The sequence below is a fragment of the Leptidea sinapis genome, chromosome 4 (genome assembly GCF_905404315.1).
Source record: "Leptidea sinapis chromosome 4, ilLepSina1.1, whole genome shotgun sequence".
Taxonomy (NCBI): Eukaryota; Metazoa; Arthropoda; class Insecta; order Lepidoptera; family Pieridae; genus Leptidea; species Leptidea sinapis.
Window position 1 is genome coordinate 11,571,724 of NC_066268.1, and position 26,098 is coordinate 11,597,821.

Genomic DNA, 26,098 nt, shown 5'->3' on the forward strand with positions numbered 1-26,098 from the left:
GAACGGTTGGCTAATTGGAAGAGAGCTCGAATGGAACGAGAGAGTTCGCGATTTAGATTTGAAAGAGTGCCTGCATGCATGATTTAGACATATTTTTTTTTATAGTCTTAGTTTGTGAAGTAGTCCTTATTATTTTTTTTTGCTGATCAAACTCATATCACCATGTTTAACACGAGGTTGTTGCAACATTTAATAGTATGATTGTTTTTAGATGTGTATATACCACTGACTAGGATTGATGTGTCTGACCTACAGAACAACGAAGATGAGGATGACAGCACTAGCAATAATAGCAATAACAGTTTACAAGATGAGCAAGGTATAATAATATTCTTAATAATTATTCAGTAAAACTATAGAAATCTAAGTAAAAAGGAATTAGAAACTGTGAAACCTGTCGTCCAACAGTTGACATAGTTGATGATTTCTAGAGAGAAACCTGCATAGCAATGTATGTTGGAGATATATTGATAATATAATATAATATATTATATTGATATGCAGAAGAAACAGTATAGGACATTGCACAAAGCCTTGGGGCACTCCAGCGTTCACAGGCTTCGGGTTCGAGCAATATCCTTCGACAACAACTGTTCGCTGTGTAAGTGAGGAAGCTGGAGGTCCACTTACATAAACTGTCGGGATGCCCAAAAGATTTGAGAAGAGGAAGCTTTGACAGAAGCGCTTTGTGCCATACACAATCAAAGGCCTTTACTATATCCAGGCTAACTTCAGCCAGCTCCTTCTCCCTTGCTTTCGATAGCCGCCGTCCATCTATGTGTTATACCAGAAGATCGCCTGCTAAAAGCAGTACTGCTTTTACCATGGTCGGACGACGGACAGCGGACATTGTTCAACTGTTGTCCTTCTTGGTATAAGAACTGGGGGTTAATTATGTTCTCCATTATTTTGGAGAGCAGGGGGGTAATAGCTATAGGCCTGTAGTTTGCTGAATCCGAAATATCTCCCTTTTTTTTTGGATCGGATGGACAAGGGCTAACTTCCATGAGTCAGGGACTACGCCTTTTGAGCATGAGTGCGGGATAAACGCGATAAAGTTCAATACGCCTGTTTTTTTGCAGTCAAATGCTGCTTTAACTTACGCATCGAATCAGGGCTATGATCTGCCACCGATCGGTATTACAGAGCTTGGTATAAAAATATCCATGCCCTGTAGTATCACATCGCCTACTGCAACGGTGCAGGCACTGGGATCATCCGAAGGAAATCTTGCCCCAAAGGTAGGATGCAAAAAAGGAACGCATCCTATCAAAATCTGTTGACTTGTAGTGCCAAACGCGGCGGATCGCTGGTGTTTTGCGACGTGGGGGTCAGATAATCACTACACTCATGACCAGTCAACGGTCAGTCCCGAGAGGGGCGTCGACGGTGACCTGGTAAATATCGGAATTTAAATAAAACACTTTTAAACGATTAAAACGCGTGTAATTGTAACGGTTTTACATTAGATGTTTGCGTAAAAGTTACATTTTTATTTTAGTTAACCCGACGTTTCAAGACCTTTTCAGATCTCGTTTTCAGGGGGACTGCAGATGAAGTGAGTCAATGATAGTATTTGTCATAGTTGTCATTATGAAGTTTAGCGCCATTTATTTCCTTGGAGGTGGTATTTGATGTACACAGATGGTTTTTGGCAAAATTTACTGACAGTGTCCTCTTCTTTTTTGGTATGTGTAGTTATAGGTTTTAATTTAGAGATTATTGGAGAGGATATATATACAATTACACGCGTTTTAATCGTTTAAAAGTGTTTTATTTAAATGTGTAACACTCGCGTTAATCAAAGAAAATACTAAATATCGGAATGTCAAGTCAGCAGAAGATCTAATGGGGTTGGCATGTGGGCTATCCACATCTGGGAGCCGCGTTGGCGACTCAACTTATCACCATATACAAGTATATAATTCTAATTAAGGTTATGTAATATATTAGGTAACAAAACAATTTTCAGATGGTGATGAAGAGGAGGGCAATGTATCACCCATCCTAAATAATGAAGAGAACGTGAATAATTCGTAAGTAAAAGAAAGATATTAATATACTGACATAATTTAGTGTATGAAATATTTTTATATTTGTCAACACGCTAAGCCAACTGCAAATAAAACTTCAATTTAAAATAATAAGGTATGAAAATTATTTTCTCTTTTAAATCCTAACTGACTTGGACATCCATGTTTACATTTCCTTTAGGCCTTCCAGTCTATAGCTTGTCTTGTCCATGTTGTTAGAATCCATTAGCAGTGAGAGGCTCCTTTGCACAGGATGCCGGCTAGCTTATGGTTACCACAACGGTGCCTGTTTGTGCCGTGAGATAGTAATGTGTAAGCATTATTTTGTTTCGGTGTGAAGGGCGCCATAGCTAGTGAAATTACTGGGCAAATGACACTTAATATCTTATCTCTCAAGGTGACGAGCGCAATTGTAGTACCGCACAGAATATTTAGGTGTTTCAAGTGTGTTACCTATCCAGCTCAAAGCAAGAAGGTTGTTAGAAATGATGTTTTTACTTCAATTAGTGGGAGTAAAAGGTCAAGTTGCACACCTGATGGAATGTAAATATCCACCTTCCATACACATCCGCAATTACACGTCAAAAGATGTGTTGCGGTCATTTGAGGTAAGGATCATGCTTTAAGCTTGGAGGTATTTTGCGAAAGAATCAGTCATGTGAGTTATCTACATACAGTTTAACTCTCCATGCCAGGTTCGGTGATTGCAAACCGGATCAAATACTTAGACGTAAATCTATAGTATACCTTTGGATACATAAATATTCTTCTCAACTATCCTATTTAATGCCATATACTAATTTTATAATTACTTAATTTCTTACTACATTGTGTATGCATTATGTATATTACAGTGCAAATAAAATTACAAAGTAATATATCATTCATTTTTGGTTATCTCTATTCTATTCTATTCTTTCTAGTGGCTTCTGGTGGTGTGGCAGCACAACTCGCCAATGTCACGTTTCAGTAGACCAACAAACTTAGAGGGTGTCATTTGATCGGTGTAAACGAATTTACAAGTGATTATAGTAATGACCGGCCGTGCCCAGAATCAAAACAGATTTATTTTCTTATCATACCTGAAAAAATTACATGCTAGTTAGATTATAATGGACAAACACTGTGCTTGCTCTTTTGATGGTAAATACATATTTGAGCAAGGAACTCTAAAATTAATACTCTCTAGTATTTTACGAACGTTGACTTAAATATTTAGACGTTTTTATAAATATGAAATATCAAATATATCAGTATGATTTCTGAACAGCGTCATTAAATTAATATTATGTTCCAGTTCAACGTGTCACTTATAGAAAATTAATTTAAAGAAATTATATTTATTGTTAATGTTTATCAGAGCTGTTAGTGTTTATCAACAATATAATAAATAATAATAATAAAATAACTTCAATCTCAAATTTGAACTGCTGATGCTTAATTTGAATCAATTTCATTCACAGAAGGGAACTTCATCCAATTTCAGAAGAGGCTGGGTCCCTGAATGTCACAGAAAGGTAAATAATTTAAAGGCTAACCAAGGCTCTGTGATTCCTCTGGTGTTGTGGGTTACTATGAGCAGTGCTGATAACTTGAATGGCTTAAATCATCAGGTTATCTGAACACTAGCGTATCCTGCCTCCTTGTCATAAAAACTTCACATATTCTTTCATTTATTATATCTATTGTTACCTTTGCTGACTTGCCTTGCCTGGAGCATAATAAAAAAGTGTGTCTTTTTCTTCACCCTGTTACTTTTGTGTTACAGTGATGTGCGCGCATCTTAAAATTTCACTCATCATAAATAAAATTTGAAAAACAAAAATTTATGAACGATGCAGGACTCGAACCCACGACCTCCGGCGTTCCGTGCCGGTGCTCTAACCAACTGAGCCAACCGTTCGAGTACAGCATCGTTACAAAATCTTGTTTGCTTTGTTCAACTCTCAGGTTGTTCACTAATCATTTCTCCATAACGCGCCTATAGAAGTACCTGTAAATTCAAATAAATATTAAGGCTTCATTTGCAGTGCTGGTCCGTTGAGTTGAGTTGGTATCCGTACGCACCGACCATGGTGTGTTTAGTGTTCAGCTGACAGGAAAAATTGATTAACTTATTAGAACTATTGCAGTATATTATCGCCATGACGCGTCAGCGGACCGACGACTCTCGTCAGCGCGACGTAGCTGTACGCGCTGAGCGGTTCATCAGCGCTTGACTGTTCAAATGTTTTCATTGTTATAGCTATGCATGACCAACATCAGCGCTGACCGTCGGCCGAGCGTTACACGCTGTCTTATTGCTGTTCTAAATTTACACGCTTCTAATTATAAATTTAAGTCAAGCTCGTTAGTTTGGCACAGCTTGTGCTCCGACAAAGGCGGAAGGCCTCAAAATATTTCTTTTCTGTCCTATCGTATGCTGTACAATCATAATCCCTTATTGACGCGCTATTCTTCTGATGTCTTCCCATCTTTCGTAGTCTGCCTACCTCTTTCTTTTGCAGTTCCGTGGTTGTTATTCTGTTATTAGCCTTAAACATAAGTTTTTTTATGAGAAAAAGCGAAAAGACTCGCTAGACGTCATCTGATACAATGCAATTGCTTTGGTTTATTCAAAAAAAAATTGCGGCATCGCCATTGCGGTATTTATAATATATCATGTCACTTTGAGACATACGATGTTAATCTCATCAGCCCAGTAATTTTACAAGCTACGTGGCGCCATTCAAACCGAATCTATCACGGGGAGTGTTCCGAAGAGCTGTTTAACCTGATTCCGGCCGCCGAATCCCACCTTCGCACGACACGCCACAAGTTAGGATATAATCCCCACCATCTGGATGTGTCGCGGTCTTTCACAGTGCGGTTTTCAAGGAGCTTTCTTCCACGTACTACAAAGCTGTGGAATGAATTTCCTTGTGAGTTGTTTCTGGGACCATACGACATGGGTACCTTCAAAAAAAAGCGCGTACACCTTCCTTAAAGGCCGGAAACGCTCCTGTGATTCCTCTGGTGTTGCAAGAGATTGTGGGCGGCGGTGATCACTTAACAACAGGTGACCCGTACGCTCGTTTGTCCTCCTATTCCTTAAAAAAAAATTTTATGCTTCTTATTATTGCTTGGTGGCAGAAAACGTCTAGTCTGTAGCCATGTGTCAAACTGCTCGCTTCGCCTAACTTCCATAGTTTATCTGGTCTGTACTTAATACAATACGTATAATATGTACCTATTATATTATTAAATGTAACCTTTCAAATTACCCCAATTATAATATGGAGTTTTACTAACCAGTTTCATCAATATTTTTTTATATGGGTAGCGCGTTTGTCCTTAATATTGAATAGGCATATATTTTTATTCGATAGTGCATCGTTGTACAATTATTTAAAAAATATCAAGTGCCAAAAAGTAACTGAGCGTATTTAAAAATTATTGTAATCAGCAATCCGATTCGGACCCTTTGAACGTCTGCCATTTTGGCGTGCTTCTGAACCGCGATCAATGACGTCATAGTTCGTAACAACAAACAAACAAGCGGAGAGGATTGCTGGTAAACTGACATTTATTTATTTATTTATTTAAGGAAAACCAACAGCTAATACAATTTCTTTAGAAACTTAAATAGTAACAGATAGCCAATTACAGGTTTTCACTAATAGAAGTAATATAAAATATGTACGTGAACACTATTTTTCGGCTCAAATTCATGACAATAAAGATTCTTTTAAACCGATAACAAAAAACAATACTTAATTAAAAAAGTTGAGGGTTATGCACTGCTTTGCCTTGGAAATGCTTGTAGCAAATATGTCAATATCTAATAATCTACTAACATCATTCACTGTTCTACACGCTCGCACCATATATGAGTTTTGCCTATATTAACTACTAACAGCAGGAACACAAAGTGGAGGGCTATATCTAAGAGTTTTTTGAGGTACATTAAAATTAACTTTATGCAGCAGATCTGGGCAATCGACATGATTGCTTATAATTTTTAACATAAATAAAAAGTCAGTTATATTTCGCCGTTCTTTCAGTGGTAAGAAGTGAAACTTTTTACACAAATCAACATAGCTATTAGAATCGTAAGGTACCTTAAATCTAAAACAAAGATATCTTAAAAATTGCCTCTGAACACTTTCTAGACGGTCAACATACGTACTATATGTAGGATTCCAAATTTGTGAAGCATATTCCAGATGACTTCTAACAAAAGTACAATATAGTATCTTAATAGTCTTAATATTATTAAAATTCTTTGAAATTCGCTTAATAAAACCTACTGCCTTTGAAGCCTTGTTAACTATCTTATCAATGTGATCATTGAATAGCAACTTAGAGTCATGGTAAACGCCGAGATCCCTCGTACCATTGCATCTAGAGAGCACCTGACCTCTTAATGTGTAATTTGTTTGTAGGATGTTAATCTTACGGGTATATGTGACTACTGAACTTTTTGATGTATTAAGTTCTAGTTTATTAGTAAGACAATACTCCTCTAGGCGGTTGAGATCCTCTTGAAGGGCAATCATGTCAAGGATTGATGTTATTGAAGAGAATATTTTCATATCATCAGCGAAGGAAAGTAAATTGGAAGACTTAAAACAGGAATCTATATCACCTACATAGATAATAAAAAGAAGTGGACCAAGTAGTGATCCCTGGGGAACACCACTAGGAACTGGAACCCAACTAGAAATGTAGTTATTTAGTACAACAGCTTGTGAACGATTATCTATGTATAACGAGAACCACCGTAACAAGTCACCCCGTATTCCCGACTGAGATAGCTTACATATTAATGTATTGTGGTCGATTTTATCAAACGCCTTACTATAGTCGGTGTAGATTACATCGACTTGCATACCATTATCCATAGCGTCAGTAATAAAATTGTTGAGAAGTAAAAGATTAGAAACAGTAGATCTACCTTTCAGAAATCCATGTTGGAAGGGACTAAAGGTGTTTTTTAAGTTAGCATACAATTGCTTATATATGACTCTCTCAAAGACTTTAGCAATAATGCAAAGTTTTGAAATTGGTCTATAATTCGTAATTTCAGATCGAGACCCTTTCTTATGTACTGGTGTAATAAATGCCGATTTCCATAACTTAGGGACAAAGCCAGTAGAAAGTGATTTACTGAAAAGCATGGAGATAGGAAGAACAATAGTGGAAGAGCATTTTCTAAGAAAAAATGACGAAATGTTATCAGGGCCTGGAGATTTTGTTATATCTAGCCTATCAAGTAATAATTTTATTTCATGCACATTAATATCAATATTTTGAATATCAGAATTAATATTTAAATAAGAACTAAGAGTTAAGTCACCGTTATCTGAAGAATAAGAGGATATGCTTCTATTGTTATGTGTCGTGGGGTTAAGAAATGTTGTTTGAAAGTATGTTGAGAACGCATTACAGATAGTTTCTCCACTGGTTAAGCTATTATTATTGTATGTCATTAGACTAGGCATACAATGAGATTGTGACCTACTTTTCACAAACTTCCAAAAAGGTTTTGGATTTTTTATAATTGAATCCTCAGTTAATTTCATATACTGTTCATAGCAAATAGATTCTAATTGGTTAACTTTATTACGTAATAAATTATATGTAAAATAATCCGATTTGTTACCGTAGTTCTTAAATTTTTTATGGTATTTACTTTTATCCTTAATCGCTTTTATCAGAGCTGAGTTATACCAAACTGGATACGAATAGTTCCGTGCACGTTTTATTGGTATATACTGATTTTGAAGGGCATATACCGTTTCATTTAAGAAGCTAACACACTCGTCAATAGGGCGAGATAAAAACTCGCCTTCCCAGTCAATACCTCTGATTCTATTGTTAATATTTTGAAAATCACCTTTATCATAAATATAGCGGAGCCGCGGCGCGTGATCTAATAACGTGGTTTCAAATGATTTTGCATCTATCAACAAAGTAGGGTGGTAAGTATCAATGGGTGTAAGAGGATCGGTGCACTCGGATACATAGATTAATTGGTTCGAAAAAACTAGATCTAATAGTCTGTTCTGTTTGTTAAGTATGCCGTTAAACTGATGCAGGCATAATGCGCTCATTTCGTCCGTTAGCGAATACTCATCCGAAGAACTCATGTAAGTACTATTAAAACTACTAGTATCTGTAGGTTGCCAAACAATACCGCTTAACTTAAAATCACCAATAACCAAAAAAGAATCGGAAGGGTTGACTGATGACGCATAATTTAATTTTGTGAGGAAGTTTGCCAATTGATTACTAAATGACAAGCCGTTATTCTGCTCGCACAAATAAATAACCCAGAGATACAAATCAATCCACTTACGTGTATTTGCTTGTTTGATGCGTACACTTATCCAAAGGTCTTCTGCTGTTGAGTTTAATTGCGGCAGCAACTTAACTTGCAAATGTTTACGTGTAGCTATTAAAACACCACCGCCCTTTGTTTGACCCGTTAAACTATAATCACGGTCACGTCGCCAAACTAGGTACCGATCATCCAGGAACTCGGAGTCAGATATGCTGTCTTCTAACCACGTCTCAGTAAATATAATTACATCATAAGAATTCATACAGACTTTACGATAAACTTCATTAGTTTTTGTTCTTAGACCACGGACGTTCTGATAATAAATACTTAAATTATAGATATTATAAGACATTATCAATACTATTACTTAAAAACATAATACGAATCATTTTAATAATAATTTTAAAGATATGCGGTGTTGTTTTACTCGTGCATTTATTAGATAAATACGTAATTTTAAGAAATTGCGGGTAGATTCTAAATACTGTGTCTAAGTAAGAACAGTGAGGCATACGATGAAGATGGCAATTATAGGCAAAACTCATAAGGGTAAGCGAGACAAACATATTGTACGTTTTAGTTATCGAAATGAACAAAGTAACAAAGTTGTAAAAGTGACCGGTTATAAGCAAGTCAGGGGTGAAAAACAATTTATAACTTATCAATACTGAAATATTATACACAAACGATAAATTATTAATGATAAAGGTTACACTTAGGTAATGGGGATGTCCACATTTTAAACAATCTTGTTTAAATCATTTTCTTGGCGTATAACAAACACTCTCGATGTCTCATCACGGCGCACATGAATTTTACTATGTTTAACCCACACAAATTTATAATTCTTCTCATGAGCAACGTTTTTGGCAGATGTTAAAAGCTTCTTAAGGTCCATACTGAGGTGGTCATTAATATATATTTTCTTTATTGATCCTGTGAAGCCAATATCCGTGGTCGTCACCTTTTCCGCCCTAGCCGCTGCGATGAAGTCTTCTTTTACATATCTGTTTAAAAAGGTGACGATTATCAGCTTTTCCTTTGAATTGTGCATAGGAACCCTAGATATATAGTTGATTTGAGCCCTTGGCACAACATGATTGATCTTCGTGCTGACTTTGTCTAGGATTGTGAATAAATTTTCATCTTTTTTGATAGGGATACCCTTGATTTCCACATTATTAAGACGCGATCTTTGTTCCATTGAAGATAGTGCGAGCTTCGTCTTAGACAACTCACTCTGAAGGCATATTACAGTATCCTGTAATTTTTCAACACTACTGACTCTGGATTCAACGCTCGTTATTCTACCACTCAGGTCGTCTACTATTTGGCTCGTGTACACACACGTGTCATTAAGATCGGACAGTTCCTTTTTGATGGTTCGTATATCTTCTCTCAACGCAAGCACGCTGGACAGCTGGCGCTTCATATCACGGAGCTCCTTCATGATAGTTTCAAGAGAAGCAGGTTCGGTGGGCATCGGCGTGGTGGATGATAGCCCGCGACACGTTGCACATTTCCATTGCGATCTTTTTTCTGATCCATAGCGCCTCCATGTGGTTTCTGATATGTTAGCACACCCAAAGCATAGTAGGTTATGGCAAAGAGAACACTGTACCCCATCATTAAACTTTTCATTGCAAATTGCACACTCAGACATATTGCAGTTGCAAAATTTTGAACCAAAGGTTGAAAATATATGTTATTCCGCCGGTATGTTGGAAGGACGGTAACAGGCGGTATGTGTAAGCTTAGCGAGTGTTCACGCGAGACTGAACTTTGTCGCCATTCTTTTGCTTCAAATTAGCTCTGATTTATATGTGTCATTTTTCAAATATTGTAAAATTCCCAGATATAAGATTAGTTGAGTGTTTAAAAAAATATTTTATGTTGAAAATAAAACTATCATCATAAATATTAATATGGTACGTCGGCTACCTACTGGTGTTTTCCTAACACTGTAATCCTGAAACCTAACAATATCATAAGAATATACTCTGTTTAGCTTTATGGCATGAAAAAATGAGGACGCGAAAATATGGCTCGCGCAGTTCGAGTAGAGACGTGGGAAGCATATTTCATGATGTAGGTACACAAAGTCCACCCCCATTCTGGTCGGCCTATGATGAAATGGGGAGGTAGATGCAAATCCGAAATGTAATCTTTTTTATATAAGAGGGGGCAAACGGACAAGAGGGGATGGGGAGAGTTGAGGCAACCGCCCATGGACATCCACAACAACAGGTGTCAAGAAATGGATTGCCGGCCTTTAAGCCGAACGTCCACCGCCGGCTAAACTAAATGAAAACTAAACTCAGTGAACTAAGCTAAGCTAAACTAGAACTACGTTGTCCGTCCACTAATAAATAAGCTAAAACTACGTTAGTGATGGTCAGTTTGTGCTAGAACGTTGAGTTAACCAAACGTGATATGGAAGACGACACGAGCAATGACGAGACTTTAGAGGAGGACTATCGTCATAGGAGAAGAAGATTGATTATTGCTTATTTTATGAAGAAAAAACGGAAACATAGATACTGGATAAGTCAACAAATTCAGTCCTGGAAAACAAGCAGCGAATTTAACACATTGTACATTGAACAACACTATCGACAGGCGTCAGAGGGGTAAGGCAAGGGGGTGAGAAGCGCTTAGTTTAGCTCAGTTATTTACGAATCGGCCGCACAACTAAGTTAGTTCCACTTAGCTGGGGCATTTCCACGCATAGTTTGCGGTGGACGCACATGTATGAAAAACTGGCTCAACTATGCGAGCTAAGCTAAACTAACTTAGTTTAGCCGGCGGTGGACGCTCGGCTTTAAGGTATGCTTTTTTCATGAAGGTCCCTAAGTCGTATCCGTTCGGGAGAACCGCAGCCCGTATTTGATTCGTATTGACAAAGAAATTTCTTGCAAAAACGCGTGGTTGTGGAATGCCAGACCGGTGGACCAGATTCGGCCGCTGGAATCAACCCGCACAGCTCCAAACAGTCTGTAAAAAACGGATATTAAGTCCGCCACCCTTAGTGATTACACTGTTAATCTCTCTTTAATAATCTCTGTTTTGAAATATTATTTGGATTATTTTTAGGACTCCTGAGGATCCATTGGAAGGGCCAAGCTGGTTGCTGGACCAACCCACTACTAACGTAAGTTACTAAAATTTCATTTTATTAGTAGTACTGTAGAACCGTTGACTCTTACCACGGTTTCGCCGTTTCGATGTCCTCAATTCGGCTCCACAAGGAGTTGTACTCTTAAAACTGTTGACGAGTACGTTTACCTTGGACAAACAATCCAGTGAGGCAGGTCCAATTTCCAACAAGAAGTCGAATCCAACTAGTATGCGCAGAGTTCGTAAATCTCGGTATAATATTCTCATCCCCAATGATACAGTGTCTCAAGACGGAGGATTTTTTTTAATCAATATCCTATCAGTGATGTTATACGGAACGGAGACGAGGTCGTTAACAATGGGGCCTTATGAGAAAGCTTAAGGTCGTTCAGAGGGCAAAGATAGAAGGTTAAAGCAGGGTTTCCCCACGTGGGGCCTACGCCCCACAGGGGGCAATTTAAAAATGGACTCGACACGACTTTAACCCTTTCGCTTAGGGTTATTTAAATGCAATGCTAGATATCAGTGACAAATTGACATTGGAGTTAGCAATCTCATTGATCTATCTCCTGCTTGTTTCTTGGTTTTATTTTATTCCAAGAAAATACTGACAGATCTGGTATTTTAATCACATGTTTGTGTTGATGATCCACAACTGAAAAATAAAAGTTATTAAAAGAGAACTTAGTATTTGCATTGTTACGCTCTGTGTCCAAAATGTATATATTTATTTAAAACCGACGTACCTGTGCATCTGCTTTGATGTTCATAGTCACTTTCAATGAAATATTCGCTACATAACCTCGAATATTTTGTCGGCGCAAATTTCGAACGTCATAGTGCTTTTAGCCAAGGTTTTTTAATTAAAAAAAAAAACTTTCCACTACAATGAAGAACTGCATATCGTTAGCGAGTAATTTCACTATAAATTCACGAAAATGTTCCACTACCATAAAAAACTGCTTTATTATGATAACTTTAACAAGCCATAATTGACAGTTGCCGGCCCCGAAGGCCCGAAGTAAAAGTACTCTGTGGTCAGAGTAAGTAAATATCAGTAACAAATGTCATTATAATAGTTAAAGATAAAAAGTAGAATGAACGAAATCTGTGTTGCAACGTAAGAATACCATTTATTCTTCAATTATTCTTGTTAAACGGCAACATCGGTTAGTCTACGCGACAAGGCCAAGTCTTCCACGAGAATTTTGGCACTCGTAGTGTGCATGTTAGGATATACGAGAAATTACCCGATGTCGGCAACTCTTGTCTCTCGCGTCGCGACATATGTCGCGTTGCGCATCTTAGCCCAGCTGGTGCGGTAATGTAAAGGCAAGAGCAGTGATTGTGATCCTAAAAATTATGTTTTCTCAACGCAATATCTTAAAATTTTGTTAGTAAACTCGATATTTTTATATATAATTAATGGCCTCGTTTTGTTTCATCAGGGCCAGAAGTCGAAGCAAAACAGTCCTTCAGATGATTCAGAGGAAGAGGATCCGATAGAGAATCAAGTCAGATCGCATGACCATGAGCAAACTGTAAGTAACACTTAGTAGTATGTTGCATGGGATATAAATAAGTTGTTAGTAGTATTACGCGTATTTTACATCAAGTAACTGAGTTAATAAACTCTTTTACTTATTATTATTATTATGAGTAGGGGATTTAGATGCATTTAAATCCTAGGTCCTCTGCTTGCGCTAGCGCGCCTACCCTCGACTTCCTAAAAAATAATGACCTGTGAAAAAATCGAGGCTCCTACTAGGAAACGTGTTCCGGGATTTAAATTGTATTCTGAAGACCTATTCCTTTCAAGAAGCGTAGGATCCTCACAGGGTTCAGGCAGTGCACGTCCTCTTGCTTTGAGTGACTGTGTTTTAAGACACCCCAGCCTGATTCTGGCAATGGCCTCGCAATCCAGAAGGAGGAGTATGGGGTCTTTAGCGGCTTCGCCGCAGAATCTCTTTTACTTGGGGATCCACTATTTTATGAATAGCTCGACCACAGGAGATGTCGCTTCATTGTGTGTCTTCTACCGCATTTATTAAGGGGTGTTCCATATAGCTGTCTGATCTGATTCCTGCCTCTGATATTCCACCTTCGCACAACGCATCACATCGCTGGATATCACCTTCATCTTCTAGATACTATGTAGCCGGTTTCCTGTACCGTGCATCCACACCGAAATTACTTTTTGTACATCACCGTCTCCAAGTGTTACTCAGCAACATCCGACATTGTTAATATATGTTTACAACGTTGCCCAAAACAGTCAACAATTGTTGTTTCATCAGGGCCAGAAGTCGAAGCAAAATAGTCCTGCAGATGATTCAGAGGAAGAGGATCCGATAGAGAATCAAGTCAGATCGCATAACCATGAGCAAACTGTAAGTAACACTTAGTAGTATGTTGCATGGGATATAAATAAGTTGTTAGTAGTATTACGCGTATTTTACATCAAGTAACTGAGTAAATAAACTCTTTTACTTATTATTATTATTATGAGTAGGGGATTTAGATGCATTTAAATCCTAGGCCCTCTGCTTGCGCTTGCGCGCCTACCCTCGACTTCCTAAAAAATAATGACCTGTGAAAAAATCGAGGCTCCTACTAGGAAACGTGTTCCGGGATTTAAATTGTATTCTGAAGACCTATTCCTTTCAAGAAGCGTAGGATCCTCACAGGGTTCAGGCAGTGCACGTCCTCTTGCTTTGAGTGTCGCAATCCAGAAGGAGGAGTATGGGGTCTTTAGCGGCTTCGCCGCAGAATCTCTTTTACTTGGGGATCCACTATTTTATGAATAGCTCGACCACAGGAGATGTCGCTTCATTGTGTGTCTTCTACCGCATTTATTAAGGGGTGTTCCATATAGCTGTCTGATCTGATTCCTGCCTCTGATATTCCACCTTCGCACAACGCATCACATCGCTGGATATCACCTTCATCATCTAGATACTATGTAGCCGGTTTCCTGTACCGTGCATCCACACCGAAATTACTTTTTGTACATCACCGTCTCCAAGTGTTACTCAGCAACATCCGACATTGTTAATATATGTTTACAACGTTGCCCAAAACAGTCAACAATTCAATAGAGTCAATGGAGAATTCTAACAATCGCTAACATTGTTAGAGAATGTAACTTCAACACGGCAACTTAAAATCTAGCATCTGTAAATGTGGCAGTGGTAAGGTACGACCGCGGGTGAACATATGTCGTGCTATTTGATTCTTGTCGAATGTTATTGTATGTTAAATTTTGTTAATTTATGTTTGTTATTGACGCGATGAGTAACAATCAACAATTAGTAACAAGTAGCCGCAAAAGTTACAGATAGTTACCTAATTTAAATAAAACACTTTTAACGTATTAAAACGCGTGTAATTATAACTGTGTTTTCGTATAACATCAGCTTGGACACCTTGCTGCATTGTTTCAGTTAGATAATTATTAATTAAGAAGTGCAATATTACAGACAGACGGGCGACCTCTAAGAAAACTATGCTGACTGGGGCTAAATCACTGACTGTCACCAAGCCATTGGACAGCAATATCTGAAAATTGTTAGTAACCTCGATATTTTTATATATAATTAATGGCCTCGTTTTGTTTCATCAGGGCCAGAAGTCGAAGCAAAACAGTCCTGCAGATGATTCAGAGGAAGATGATTCAGAGAAAGAGGATCCGATAGAGAATCAAGTCGGATCACATGACCATGAGCAAACTGTAAGTAACACTTAGTAGTATGTTGCATGGGATATAAACAAGTTGTTAGTAGTATTACGCGTATGTTACATCAAGTTACTGAGTTCATAAACTCTTTTACTTATTATTATTATTATGAGTAGGGGATTTAGATGCACTTAATTCCTAGGCCCTCTGCTTGCGCTAGCGCGACTACCCTCGACTTCCTAAAAAATAATGACCTGTGGAAAAATCGAGGCTCCTACTAGGAAACGTGTGCCGGAATTTAAATTGTATTCTGAAGACCTATTCCTTTCAAGAAGCGTAGGATCCTCACAGAGTCCAGGCAGGGCACGTCCTCTTGATTTGAGTGAATTTGTTTTAAGACACCCCAGCCTGATTCTGGCAATGGCCTCGCAATCCAGAAGGAGGAGTATGGGGTCTTCAGCGGCTTTGCCGCAGAATCTCTTTTACTTGGGGATCCACTATTTTATAAATAGCTCGACCACAGGAGATGTCGCTTCATTGTGTGTCTTCTACCGCATTTATTAAGGGGTGTTCCATAGAGCTGTCTGATCTGATTGCTGCCTCTGAATTCCACCTCGCACTACGCATCATATCGCTGGATATCACCTTCATCATCTGGATACTATGTAGCCGGTTTCCTGTACCGTGCATCCACACCGCAATTACTTTTTGTACATCACATAAAAATATTACGAACAATAGAGGGTCAAGCAAGGAACCCTGAGGAACGCCACTCGATATGGCTTCCCACCCTGAGATATAATTACTGTCAACAACAGCTTGAGTGCAATTATCAATATAGGAGGAAAACCATCTTAACAAATCACCGCTGATACCAATATTATAGCATATTAAGAAGGATGTCATGCCGTATTCGGTCTCGTGCTTGGTATGTACAAAAAGTAATAATTTTTGTACATCACCGTCTCCAAGTGTTACTCAGCAACATCCGACATTGTTAATATCATTTTATGTTCCCGTGTTAGTATATGTTTACAACGTTGCCCAAAACAGTCAACAATTCAATAGAGTCAATGAAGAATTCTAACAATCGCTAACATTCTTAGAGAATGTAACTTCAACACGGCAACTTAAAATCCAGCATCTGTAAATGTGGCAGTGGTAAGGTACGACCGTAGGTGAACATATTTCGTGCTATTTGATTCTTATCGAATGTTATTGTATGTTAAATTTTGTTAATTTATGTTTGTTATTGACGCGATGAGTAACAATCAACAATTAGTAACAAGTAGCCGCAAAAGTTACAGATTATCTAATTTAAATAAAACACTTTTAAAGGATTAAAACGCGTGTAATTGTAACTGTGTTTTTGTATATTAGATTTTTACGTAAAAGTAACTTTTTTATTTTAGTTAACCCGACGTTTCAAGACCTTTCCAGATTTTAGACTTGCATGCACGTAATGCAAGTACTAAGCAGATCTAGGTAGCAGGTGAAGTTATATAATTTTGTATTAGCAGGAATCGCCAGCGTTTGTTCGCAGCGAGTTCACGCCGACGGTGCGCCGGCGCAAGTGTGCGCAGTCGCCGTGCGTCACCCCGCGCTCGCCGTTGCTGATGGGTCCTGGTCCGCGTCCACGACTAAACAGGTATAATAATATTGACACACTTTATCAATTACACAAATTATCTTGCCCCAAACTATGCATAGCCTGTACTATGGACACAAGACAACGATATATTTAATACAATATAGTTACCTTTTTTTATGGAATAGGAGGACAAACGAGCATACGGGTCACCTGGTGTTAAGTGATCACCGCCGCCCACACTCTCCTGCAACACCAGAGGAATCCCAAAAGCGTTGCCGGCCTTTAAGGAAGGTGTACGCGCTTTTTTTGAAGGTACCCATGACGTATCGTCCCGGAAACACCGCACAAGGAAGCTCATTCCACAGCTTTGTAGTACGAGGGAGAAAGCTTCTTGAAAACCGCACTGTGGAGGACCGCCACATATCCAGATGGTGGGGATGATATCCTAACTTGTGACGTGTCGTGCGAAGGTGAAATTCGGCGGCAGGAATCAGGTTAAACAGCTCTTCGGAACACTCCGCGTGATAAATGCGGTAGAAGACACACAATGAAGCGACGTCTCTACGCAACGCCAAGTGATCCAGCCGTTCACAGAGCACTTAGTCACCGACAATTCGAGCTGCTCTACGTTGCACGCGGTCAAATGGATCGAGCAGATACTGGGGTGCACCAGACCAGAGATGACAGCAATACTCCATGTGTGGCCGGACCTGCGCTTTGTAGAGCGCTAGAATGTGGGCCGGCTTGAAGTATTGCCGTGCTCTATTGATGACGCTCAGCTTCTTCGAAGCCAATTTGGCTTTGCCCTCCAGATGGCCACGGTATTGGCAATGGCTCGAGATTTCGAGACCCAGTATTCCGATACTAGGCGCGGCTTTAAGAGAAGTGTTCTCGTAGAGCGGTGATACGACAAATGGGGTTTTTTTAGTGGTAAACGCGCAAACTTGAGTCTTCTGGGGGTTAAATTGGACAAGGTTCAATTTACCCGATTCCGCGACCTTCTCGAGAGAGGACTCGATAGAAGACACAAGTTTCTCCCGGCACTGGTCGACGATTTCCCGAGAGAGACCTGCATGGCCCGTGTATACGGCATCACCAGTGCTGTCATCTGCATAGCAATGCATGTTGGAGGTGTCCAACATATCATTGATATGCAGAAGAAACAGCGTAGGAGATAGCACACAGCCTTGGGGCACTCCAGCATTCACGGGCTTCGGGTTCGAGCAATATCCGACGACAACGACCTGTATGCTACGCCCAGAGAGGAAGCTGGAGGTCCACTTGCACAAGCTCTCGGGAAGCCCAAATGATGGAAGTTTTGAGAGGAACGCCTTGTGCCATACACGATCAAAGGCCTTCGCTATATCCAGGCTAACATACGGACGCGGTCGTCTAAATCTACGCGGAGCCAGAGAGTAGACAGGTCCCGACCCTCAAAATTGCCGAGACGGCGACAGCAGATATCCTCCCTAACGTACACACATACCCCGGCATGAGGCAAAAAGTTGTGCTCAATTTTGTACCCGGGGTACGTTAAATATGACGTATCGCTAGGTCGAGATATCTGCGTCTCCGTAAGGAAACACAAGGCCGGCTGCGCCGTCTCAAGGTGGTGGTGGACGGCGTTTAAATTAGAGTGAATTCCCCTGATATTGCAGAATACGAAGGGCAGCCCGAGCGAGAGTGCTCGGGGAGGGATTCTCCAGCTCTGGTAGAGCCGGTACCCTCCTGGGGTAATATCTTTTTACGGACCGCTCTCATATTTTGCTGGGGGGGGGGGGGGGGGGGGGAAGGGATGGCTTTCCTTACTTCACGCCGGTATTCTGTGCGAGTGTGGTAATTAACCCGGACGAGTCTGGCCCGATTGTGCTGACGTCATAGGACGGCAGCGTGACTCTCCCACTTCTAAAAAAACTTAAACAGTAGTAGACATATTCGGTCGCACCTACTCCCGTAACAGTTGGAAACTGTACTCTCGAAATTGTTAACGAGTACGTCTACCTTGGACAAATAATTCAGTTGGGCAGGTCCAATTTCGGGAAAATAGTCACTCGTCGAATGCAACTCGGATGGGCAGCGTTCGGAAAGCTCCGTAAAATCTTCTCGTCCAAAAAACCACAGTGTTCGAAGACGAAGATTTCTAACCAATGTGTGTTGCCAGTGATGACATACGGAACACAGACGTGGTCGCTAACTATGGGCCTTATGGAGAAGCTCACTGTTGCTCAGCGCAGGACCGATCTTCATGGCGACCTTGGGGGAGGCCTTTGTCCAGCAGTGGACGTCTTCCGGCTGAAATGATGATGATGATAACTTACAAAAACGTACATATAAACATGCATGACTCGGAAACAAACATCCATATTTATTTCAAGGAATATCAATAACTATTTACACAAAATAAAAATACAATAAAAACTTAGAGCGAATTACAGATATTCACTAATAGACAATAGAAGTAGTAATAAGTAAAATTATAAAGAATAAACATGGAATATTATAATCTAATATATATAAAAATGTTCACATTTCTACTGGTATTTGAAAATTATAGGATGCCGCTTTCGCGTGAATGTCATTACACTACATTTCGATGGGTTTAGGTGTAGGCTATGATCCTCACAATAATTTTGCAATCGGTGTAGATCTTCTTGTAGTTCTATTGCATCATCTAGTAGCGATACCTTGTTGTAGATTTAGATATCGTCAGCAAAGCACAATATTTTGGCGGTACGTATGCAAGTATCGACATATAAAAATATTGCGAACAATAGAGGGCCAAGCAAGGAACCCTGAGGAACGCCACTCGATATGGGTACCAACCCTGAGATATAATTACTGACAACAACAGCTTGAGTGCGATTATGAATTTCAAGGAGGAAAACCATCTTAACAAATCACCGCTGATACCAATATTATAGAGCTTATTAAGAAGGATGTCATGCCGTATTCGGTCGAATGCCTTACTGAAGTCGGTGTAAATTACATCAGCTTGGACACCTTGCTGCATTGTTTCAGTTAGATAATTATTAAGAAGTGCAAAATTAGAGACAGACGAACGACCCCTAAGAAAACCATGCTGACTGGGGCTAAAGGCTTGCCTTAGTGCAGGATAAACCTGACTATAAATGATTTTCTCAAAAACCTTAGATATAATGCAAAGCTTAGAAATTGGATGGTAATTTGATACATTAGTCTTAGCCCCCTTTTTATGCACTGGAGTAATATAAGCCATTTTCCATAAATCTGGCATTACACCTGCATAGAGAGATTTATTGAATAAAATTGTAATGGGTACACATATGGTATATATATAGCTATCAAAACATTTCACTACGAATATTCCAGGTAAATGATCCGGACCATCAGATTTTGATGGGTCAATACCATGGAGTAGTTTCTTTACCTCAGTAACGTCTACAGTTATTTGCGAGATATCACACACTGGTTGTGATGAAAAAGAGATGACATTTTTATTGACCGGGGGATCGGTAAAGTTATTACGAAAAAAAAAACAGAAAAGGCATTACAAATAGTGGTGCCAGTATTGAAGGTTATGTCAGCAAGGTGAATGCAGCTAGGCATAGTGTTCAGATTTTGTTTTGACTTCATATAAGACGAAAAGTATTTTGGATTCAGTTTTATAGAATTTTCAACAGTACGTATATAATTATCGTCACATGATTTTTCAAGATGTTTTATTCTTGCACGTATCATTTTATAAGAAACCATATCAGACATATTACCATAAGTTTTATATTTACGTAAATATTTATGTTTTTCCTTAAATAGCATTTTTAAGATTGATACAGTACCACACTGGATAGTGATTGGATTTAATAAATTTAGATGGTATATATTTTGTTTTAAATTTTTCAAAAAACTCATAGAAAAATGTAACCGACTCATCAAGCGAAAAATCCGTCAGAACGCCATGCCAATTAATGCTTTGTATTTCAGCATTAATTGCCTCATAATAACCGCAGTTAAACATGTATTTACGCCTAGGGGCCGCCTGGAGAAAACTTTTCGCGGTGAATTTAACTATCAAAGATATGGCTCCATGGTGGGCGTCAATAGGAACAAGCGCATCATTACTAACATCACTGATTGTCACCAAGCCATTGGACAGCACTAAATCTAGAGTTTAATTATATATATTTCGGATTCCATTGAATTGCTTCAGACCAAGAAATGCCAATTCATCCGTTAAAAAATTTTCATCCTATGATTGACAATTACAAGCGCTAAATGATTCGTCACTGTCATTACAAAGATTCCATATTATATTGCTCATATTAATATCACCGATTATAAGAAATTTATCAGTAGGATTCTCGGATATTATATCCTGCGTTCGGCCTAGGAAAGGCCTGAGTTTATCGTGAACATTCAGACAGACACGGCGGAGGTCTTTGTTTTGTAATATGTAGTGGTAAATCATAAATTACAACAATTGCGAAGTGTACCCCCTTGTAAAAAAATCCAAATATATTCATAAATGAGAGACTGCTACAATTAAATCTCCTTTTTGCAGTCACTTTGAAAATTTGGCCAGATCTCACATTAATGTATTTCTACTTTCATCTTTACCAAAACCTTGTATTTTTTATTGTAAAATAAATGACAAATTGGCTGTTGATTCCAGTTGCAACGGACGGATACTGAAGGTTATGTTGAGCAAGATTTCTTTCGATGATGACGTACGGAATGACGTCACACAACGCGAGGGGGGACAGTTAATAGATGACGGCGGATCTCACCAACCCCCGCTGAAAGCGCGCGGCTTGGCGAATTCTTCACGGAAAAATCCATCAATACTTTTGATACCACGTTCACCTACAGATCGTCGAACACTCAAAAAATCAAAAAGGGACCAATCTCCTCACAGTTCGCATGATAATATCAACTTACCCGAAAGTAATCACAGCAGATTAACAGTAAATGGGTTAAGCGAAGGACTCCAAGGTATCGGGTCACAGTTTGGATCAGATAGTCGCGGCTTGGAGCCGGATCGCAACGACCAGACCCCGGGCAAACCCAAACGAAGACGGAAAAGGCTGGCTACTCTCTCATCGTTCGACTCGCCGAGCCCGAATGGATCGACTAGCTCTCGGGTGATTGTCTTGTGAGTATTATTTCATGTTCTTTTAACTGTATGCATATGGCCCAACGACGAAATCCACACGGCCTCATTAGATTTATTGCCTTATTTGTTAGTAGGAAGTGCTATTTTCCTTTGAAATTATAATAGAATAAAAGTCCGTTAAATACTGTACAAATGAGAACAAAGACAATGGGATGTTGGCATACAAAAGTCGACGGAAAAGGGTCTTTATAGGCCCCCGACGTGATAGTGAAGTGTGCAGAATTTTTTTTTTTCGAATTTTTACCCAATATTGGGTAAGTATCTATTTTTATAATACATGTAGACTATATTTCCAAGACATTAGAATAATTATAATAGTTTCGATATATAGTTTTTATTAATTTAAATTCGACTTGAAATAGCGTCCATACAAATTTAATAAGGACTTAAGTGTCGTTTCCTTTGTCGTTTTTTTATTATTTATTTATTTTGGAATATGTTGAAATATTAAACTTGTAAAACTATCGTAAAATATATTTCAGTAGTTATTTTGTCCAAATATGTTACATTTTATACCATACAAAAGCGATTTCGCAATTCAAGGTCGATCAAGGTCAAGGGATTCTTCTTAGCCTTTCGGAATGAATATCTCAATTTATTACTATGAAAGCATGTATATTTTAGAAAGGAAACAGAAAGTTGATTGTACAACCATAAACATTAGATAATAAATAAAACCAATTGTTTTCATTGAAATAATCATTTATTCTAAAATATTATGGTTTTTCAACTTTATCTTGTGTGTGTAAATAAAACACAATATGAATTATTTATGCATGGCTATATAGCTTTTTTCGAAAGCTTTCAGATGCATTCACTGAAATTATCCTTACTATAAGTATTCCTTTGTTACACGTAAAATGATACGCGTAAACTTTCGCGCGCCGAAATCGCTCGGTAATCAACGGAGTTGAATCTTAGAGGGATGTGATCGCGAAGGGCTAGTTTCTTTTCTTTGTTTCATTTATAGACACGCAAAAGGTTGAAGTTTATTTATTTACGGTGTGTGTGGTTTGATGCATTTACTGTACTCGATAACTCTTGCTTTAGGTACGTATAATTTTCCGTTTACTTTTATTGACTTACTCGTATAAGGCGTTGAGTATTTGACGTTTGAGTATTTTGTTGCAACACTTTACATATATTGTAACTGAAATGATTTCTAAAATGCTGTAGATGTTGATTCAAGAGTGGCAAAGAATAAAGTGATTTTGATTTGATTTGAAGTTTGTCCAGAAACCTTTAGACACGTTTTAACACAGTTGAGTGTTTAATCCACAGGAGGAGATTTAAGACACAATAATTTATTTTGGTCAGCGATCAATGGAGTAAGTGATCTCCTTATTATCAGTAATGGACCGACTTCAATTTCCGAGCAATAAAATACACTTATTGGCGTCAATAAGTGTAGGTACAAATGAATTGCTTACCCGATATTAAGTGATCACTGCTGCCCACATTATCATGCCGTTGCATTCACCAGAGGAATCACAGGACCGTTGGCGGCCTTTGCGGAAGGAGGTCTTTTTTAAAAGTCCCCATGGCGTATCGTCCGCGAAACACCGCACCAACACATCCCATAGTTGGTCGTATGTGTCAGTTACTTGAAAGCTGCACTGTAGAGAAACTCCACACATCCAGATGGTATTAGACATCCAAGTTTATCGAATTTCGTATGAACCAATTCGGCCGCAGGAATCAGGTCAAAGAGCATTAGTCATACTCTTAGCTCAACGAGTTGAGATGATGCCAACGAAACATCCAGAAACTAACTACAGCTTTGTGTAAATCGTCACATTTTTTTTTAAACCTACCTTCAATTATAAGAATTAACGTTTTGTCTATGCCAAAAAAATATATCAATTTATAAAGTACTTTTAAAATCAATCATAATATAAAAATTGTAGGACAACCCAGTCGGAGCGGTGTAACAATAGGCTGGGCAGCAGGACCTCGGAGCTCGGCAATGACTCCAACAGTGATAGCAGCAACGACCTGGGGGCCGAGGGACGACCGCGCCGCAAGCGGAACCCTATCCAGTACACAGAGAAGCCACTCAACAGGTAACTTATTAGAAAATATATTGAATTAGGCGTTATTTTGCGGAAATCCATAATTAAATAGTTAGTAATAATAGTTTAACAAAAAACGTGTAAAAGTTTACAAAGTAGATGATGGTTTCTGTGCTTTCAAATTTGCTGTCGTTACGGCAAATTAACTTTAACATAATTCATCTGATGTACATAATATTATGAACAATATAAATGAAAACAGATTTATATTTTGCGTTATGCATTTTGGTATAGGTATGTGTCGACTAGGTGAAACAACGATTTATTAATCTAATACATAAAATTCTCATGTCGCGGTGTTTGTAGTTAAACTCTTCGAAACGGCTTGACCGATTCTCATGAAATTTTGAGTGCATGTTGGGTAGGTCTGAGAATCGGACAACATCTATTTTTTCATCCCCCTAAATGTTAAGGGTGGTCCACACAATTTTTTTTTTTTATTTGTTTGATTATTAGTTAGCATTAAAAAATACATACAACTTCAAATTTTCGCCCATCTACGATCAACAGTTACTTTTGTATCGCGATTTTAATATCGGCAATACAACGTTTGCTGGGTCAGCTAGTTACTCTATAAGAATGAGAAATGAGTTAGTAACCAATAAAAGAGAGGAAGTTTGTCTGTGGTACAAATATTCGGAACGACTAAAGTTTTTTTACATTATGAAACAATTTTTCAAGTAACTAAATAACTAATGAATCTCGTTTTTCTTTTCAGAAAATTACGAAGATGATGGTAACTCCACCCATTGTGACAGCTCCACTCAGTATCAAGACTGCACCATATATTTTGTTTCATTAATTAATTTATCTTAATTATTTTATTTGAGAATTGTACGTAATCGTGTTTTAAGTATCGTATACTAATTTAATGCGTTATTTTAGTTTGATTCTAGTTATATAGACTTGATTTAATTTAATTTAATTGAGATATATTTTGACATGTTTCATTTATTTGTACTTATTTAACCCTGTGACAGTTGTCTCGGGGGCATCTTATAACCCCGCGAAGTAGGGAAAATTGTCATTGAAATGGATACAATAATATATATTTATATACACCGTCATTTTAAAAATTACCATTAAAACCTTGAGAATAATAAAAACAATGTCCAAAATTGTTTCCACGCAAATGTCAAATAATTGACAAATTAATTTTAATTCATAATTTTATTATTAAATCGTTTATTCCTCGCCACCGATATAGGATCATAACCTGTTAGTTTTGAATGTCTCCAGGAAGGGATAAATGAAAAATGAAGAACTACTTTAATTGTAAATTTACTATTTATTAAAAGGCTCTAAATATAATTACATCTGAGACTCTAAGACGCTATAGTACAGAAAGTGTAAAAGGCGGTCGGTCTGTCTTAAACATACTGACTCATATGTGTATGACATTTACTTTTTTTTTTATTGTGTTCTGTTTCATTGTCTATTCACAACATAATGACATTACCATAAATAGTATAAGTATTAAGTCCACAATGTTAAGGACGATTTTTGTGAAGTTAAATATTATATATAATATAATTATTATTAGTAATAATAATTGTGGTATTCTCATTTTATTGACAAATAAATTTGCTGTATAATTGCGATCTCTTAGCCTGGACTCATTTGTTTTTTTTATTTGTGGAAGAGGTGGTCATCTGATGTTCAGTGATCATCGCCGCCCCCCTTTCTCATAATTACAGAAGGTTCAGTGGGGTAGAGCGTGGTAGAAAATTCCTTGAAAATCGCACTGGGAAGAAACGCCACGCATCCAATTAATGAAGATTATATTCAAGTTTGTTACATGTCGTTGAAGATGGAATACACCTCACGACATTATTTCTAGCTAATTACGAAAAACAAAATACAAAATCATTTATTTCACACTTTTCATGTACTAATTAACATTTTATACTGACCCCCACACTAGGCGTTGCCTGTCTCGTGGGGGAAATAGAAGAATTAACAAAAAATAAAGATATACAAGCGGCTAACTCGTTTCTTGTTCTCGATATAAATACGGAAATGGAAATATATAAATAAAATAACAATTTTAACTTAGATAAAACTTTATTTACTTACCAGATAAAATATTTAACCATTGAATTGAGTGAATTACAATATGACGACAATATTATCAT

General features: G+C 38.1%; 1 protein-coding gene across 7 annotated transcripts in view; it reads left to right on the plus strand.

Annotated features, from left to right (window-relative positions):
• Nucleotides 1-25,578, plus strand: part of LOC126980024 (serine/threonine-protein kinase pakA-like) — a 29,208-nt gene extending 3,630 nt beyond the window's left edge. The window contains exons 4-14 of one of the 7 annotated variants that reach the window (XM_050829650.1): nt 212-319; nt 1,973-2,036; nt 3,497-3,550; nt 11,452-11,509; nt 12,924-12,967; nt 13,802-13,865; nt 15,098-15,205; nt 16,669-16,799; nt 21,391-21,870; nt 23,799-23,954; nt 24,682-25,578. In XM_050829650.1, the coding sequence (XP_050685607.1) occupies nt 212-319; nt 1,973-2,036; nt 3,497-3,550; nt 11,452-11,509; nt 12,924-12,967; nt 13,802-13,865; nt 15,098-15,205; nt 16,669-16,799; nt 21,391-21,870; nt 23,799-23,954; nt 24,682-24,697 (1,283 nt within the window). In that variant the 3' untranslated portion in view covers nt 24,698-25,578. Of the gene's footprint in view, nt 1-211; nt 320-1,972; nt 2,037-3,496; nt 3,551-11,451; nt 11,510-12,923; nt 13,017-13,772; nt 13,866-15,097; nt 15,206-16,668; nt 16,800-21,390; nt 21,871-23,798; nt 23,955-24,681 lie in introns of all 7 variants that reach the window. The other 6 variants (XM_050829648.1, XM_050829649.1, XM_050829652.1 and 3 more) reach the window with 6 other exon arrangements.
• Nucleotides 25,579-26,098: the final 520 nt, after the last annotated feature.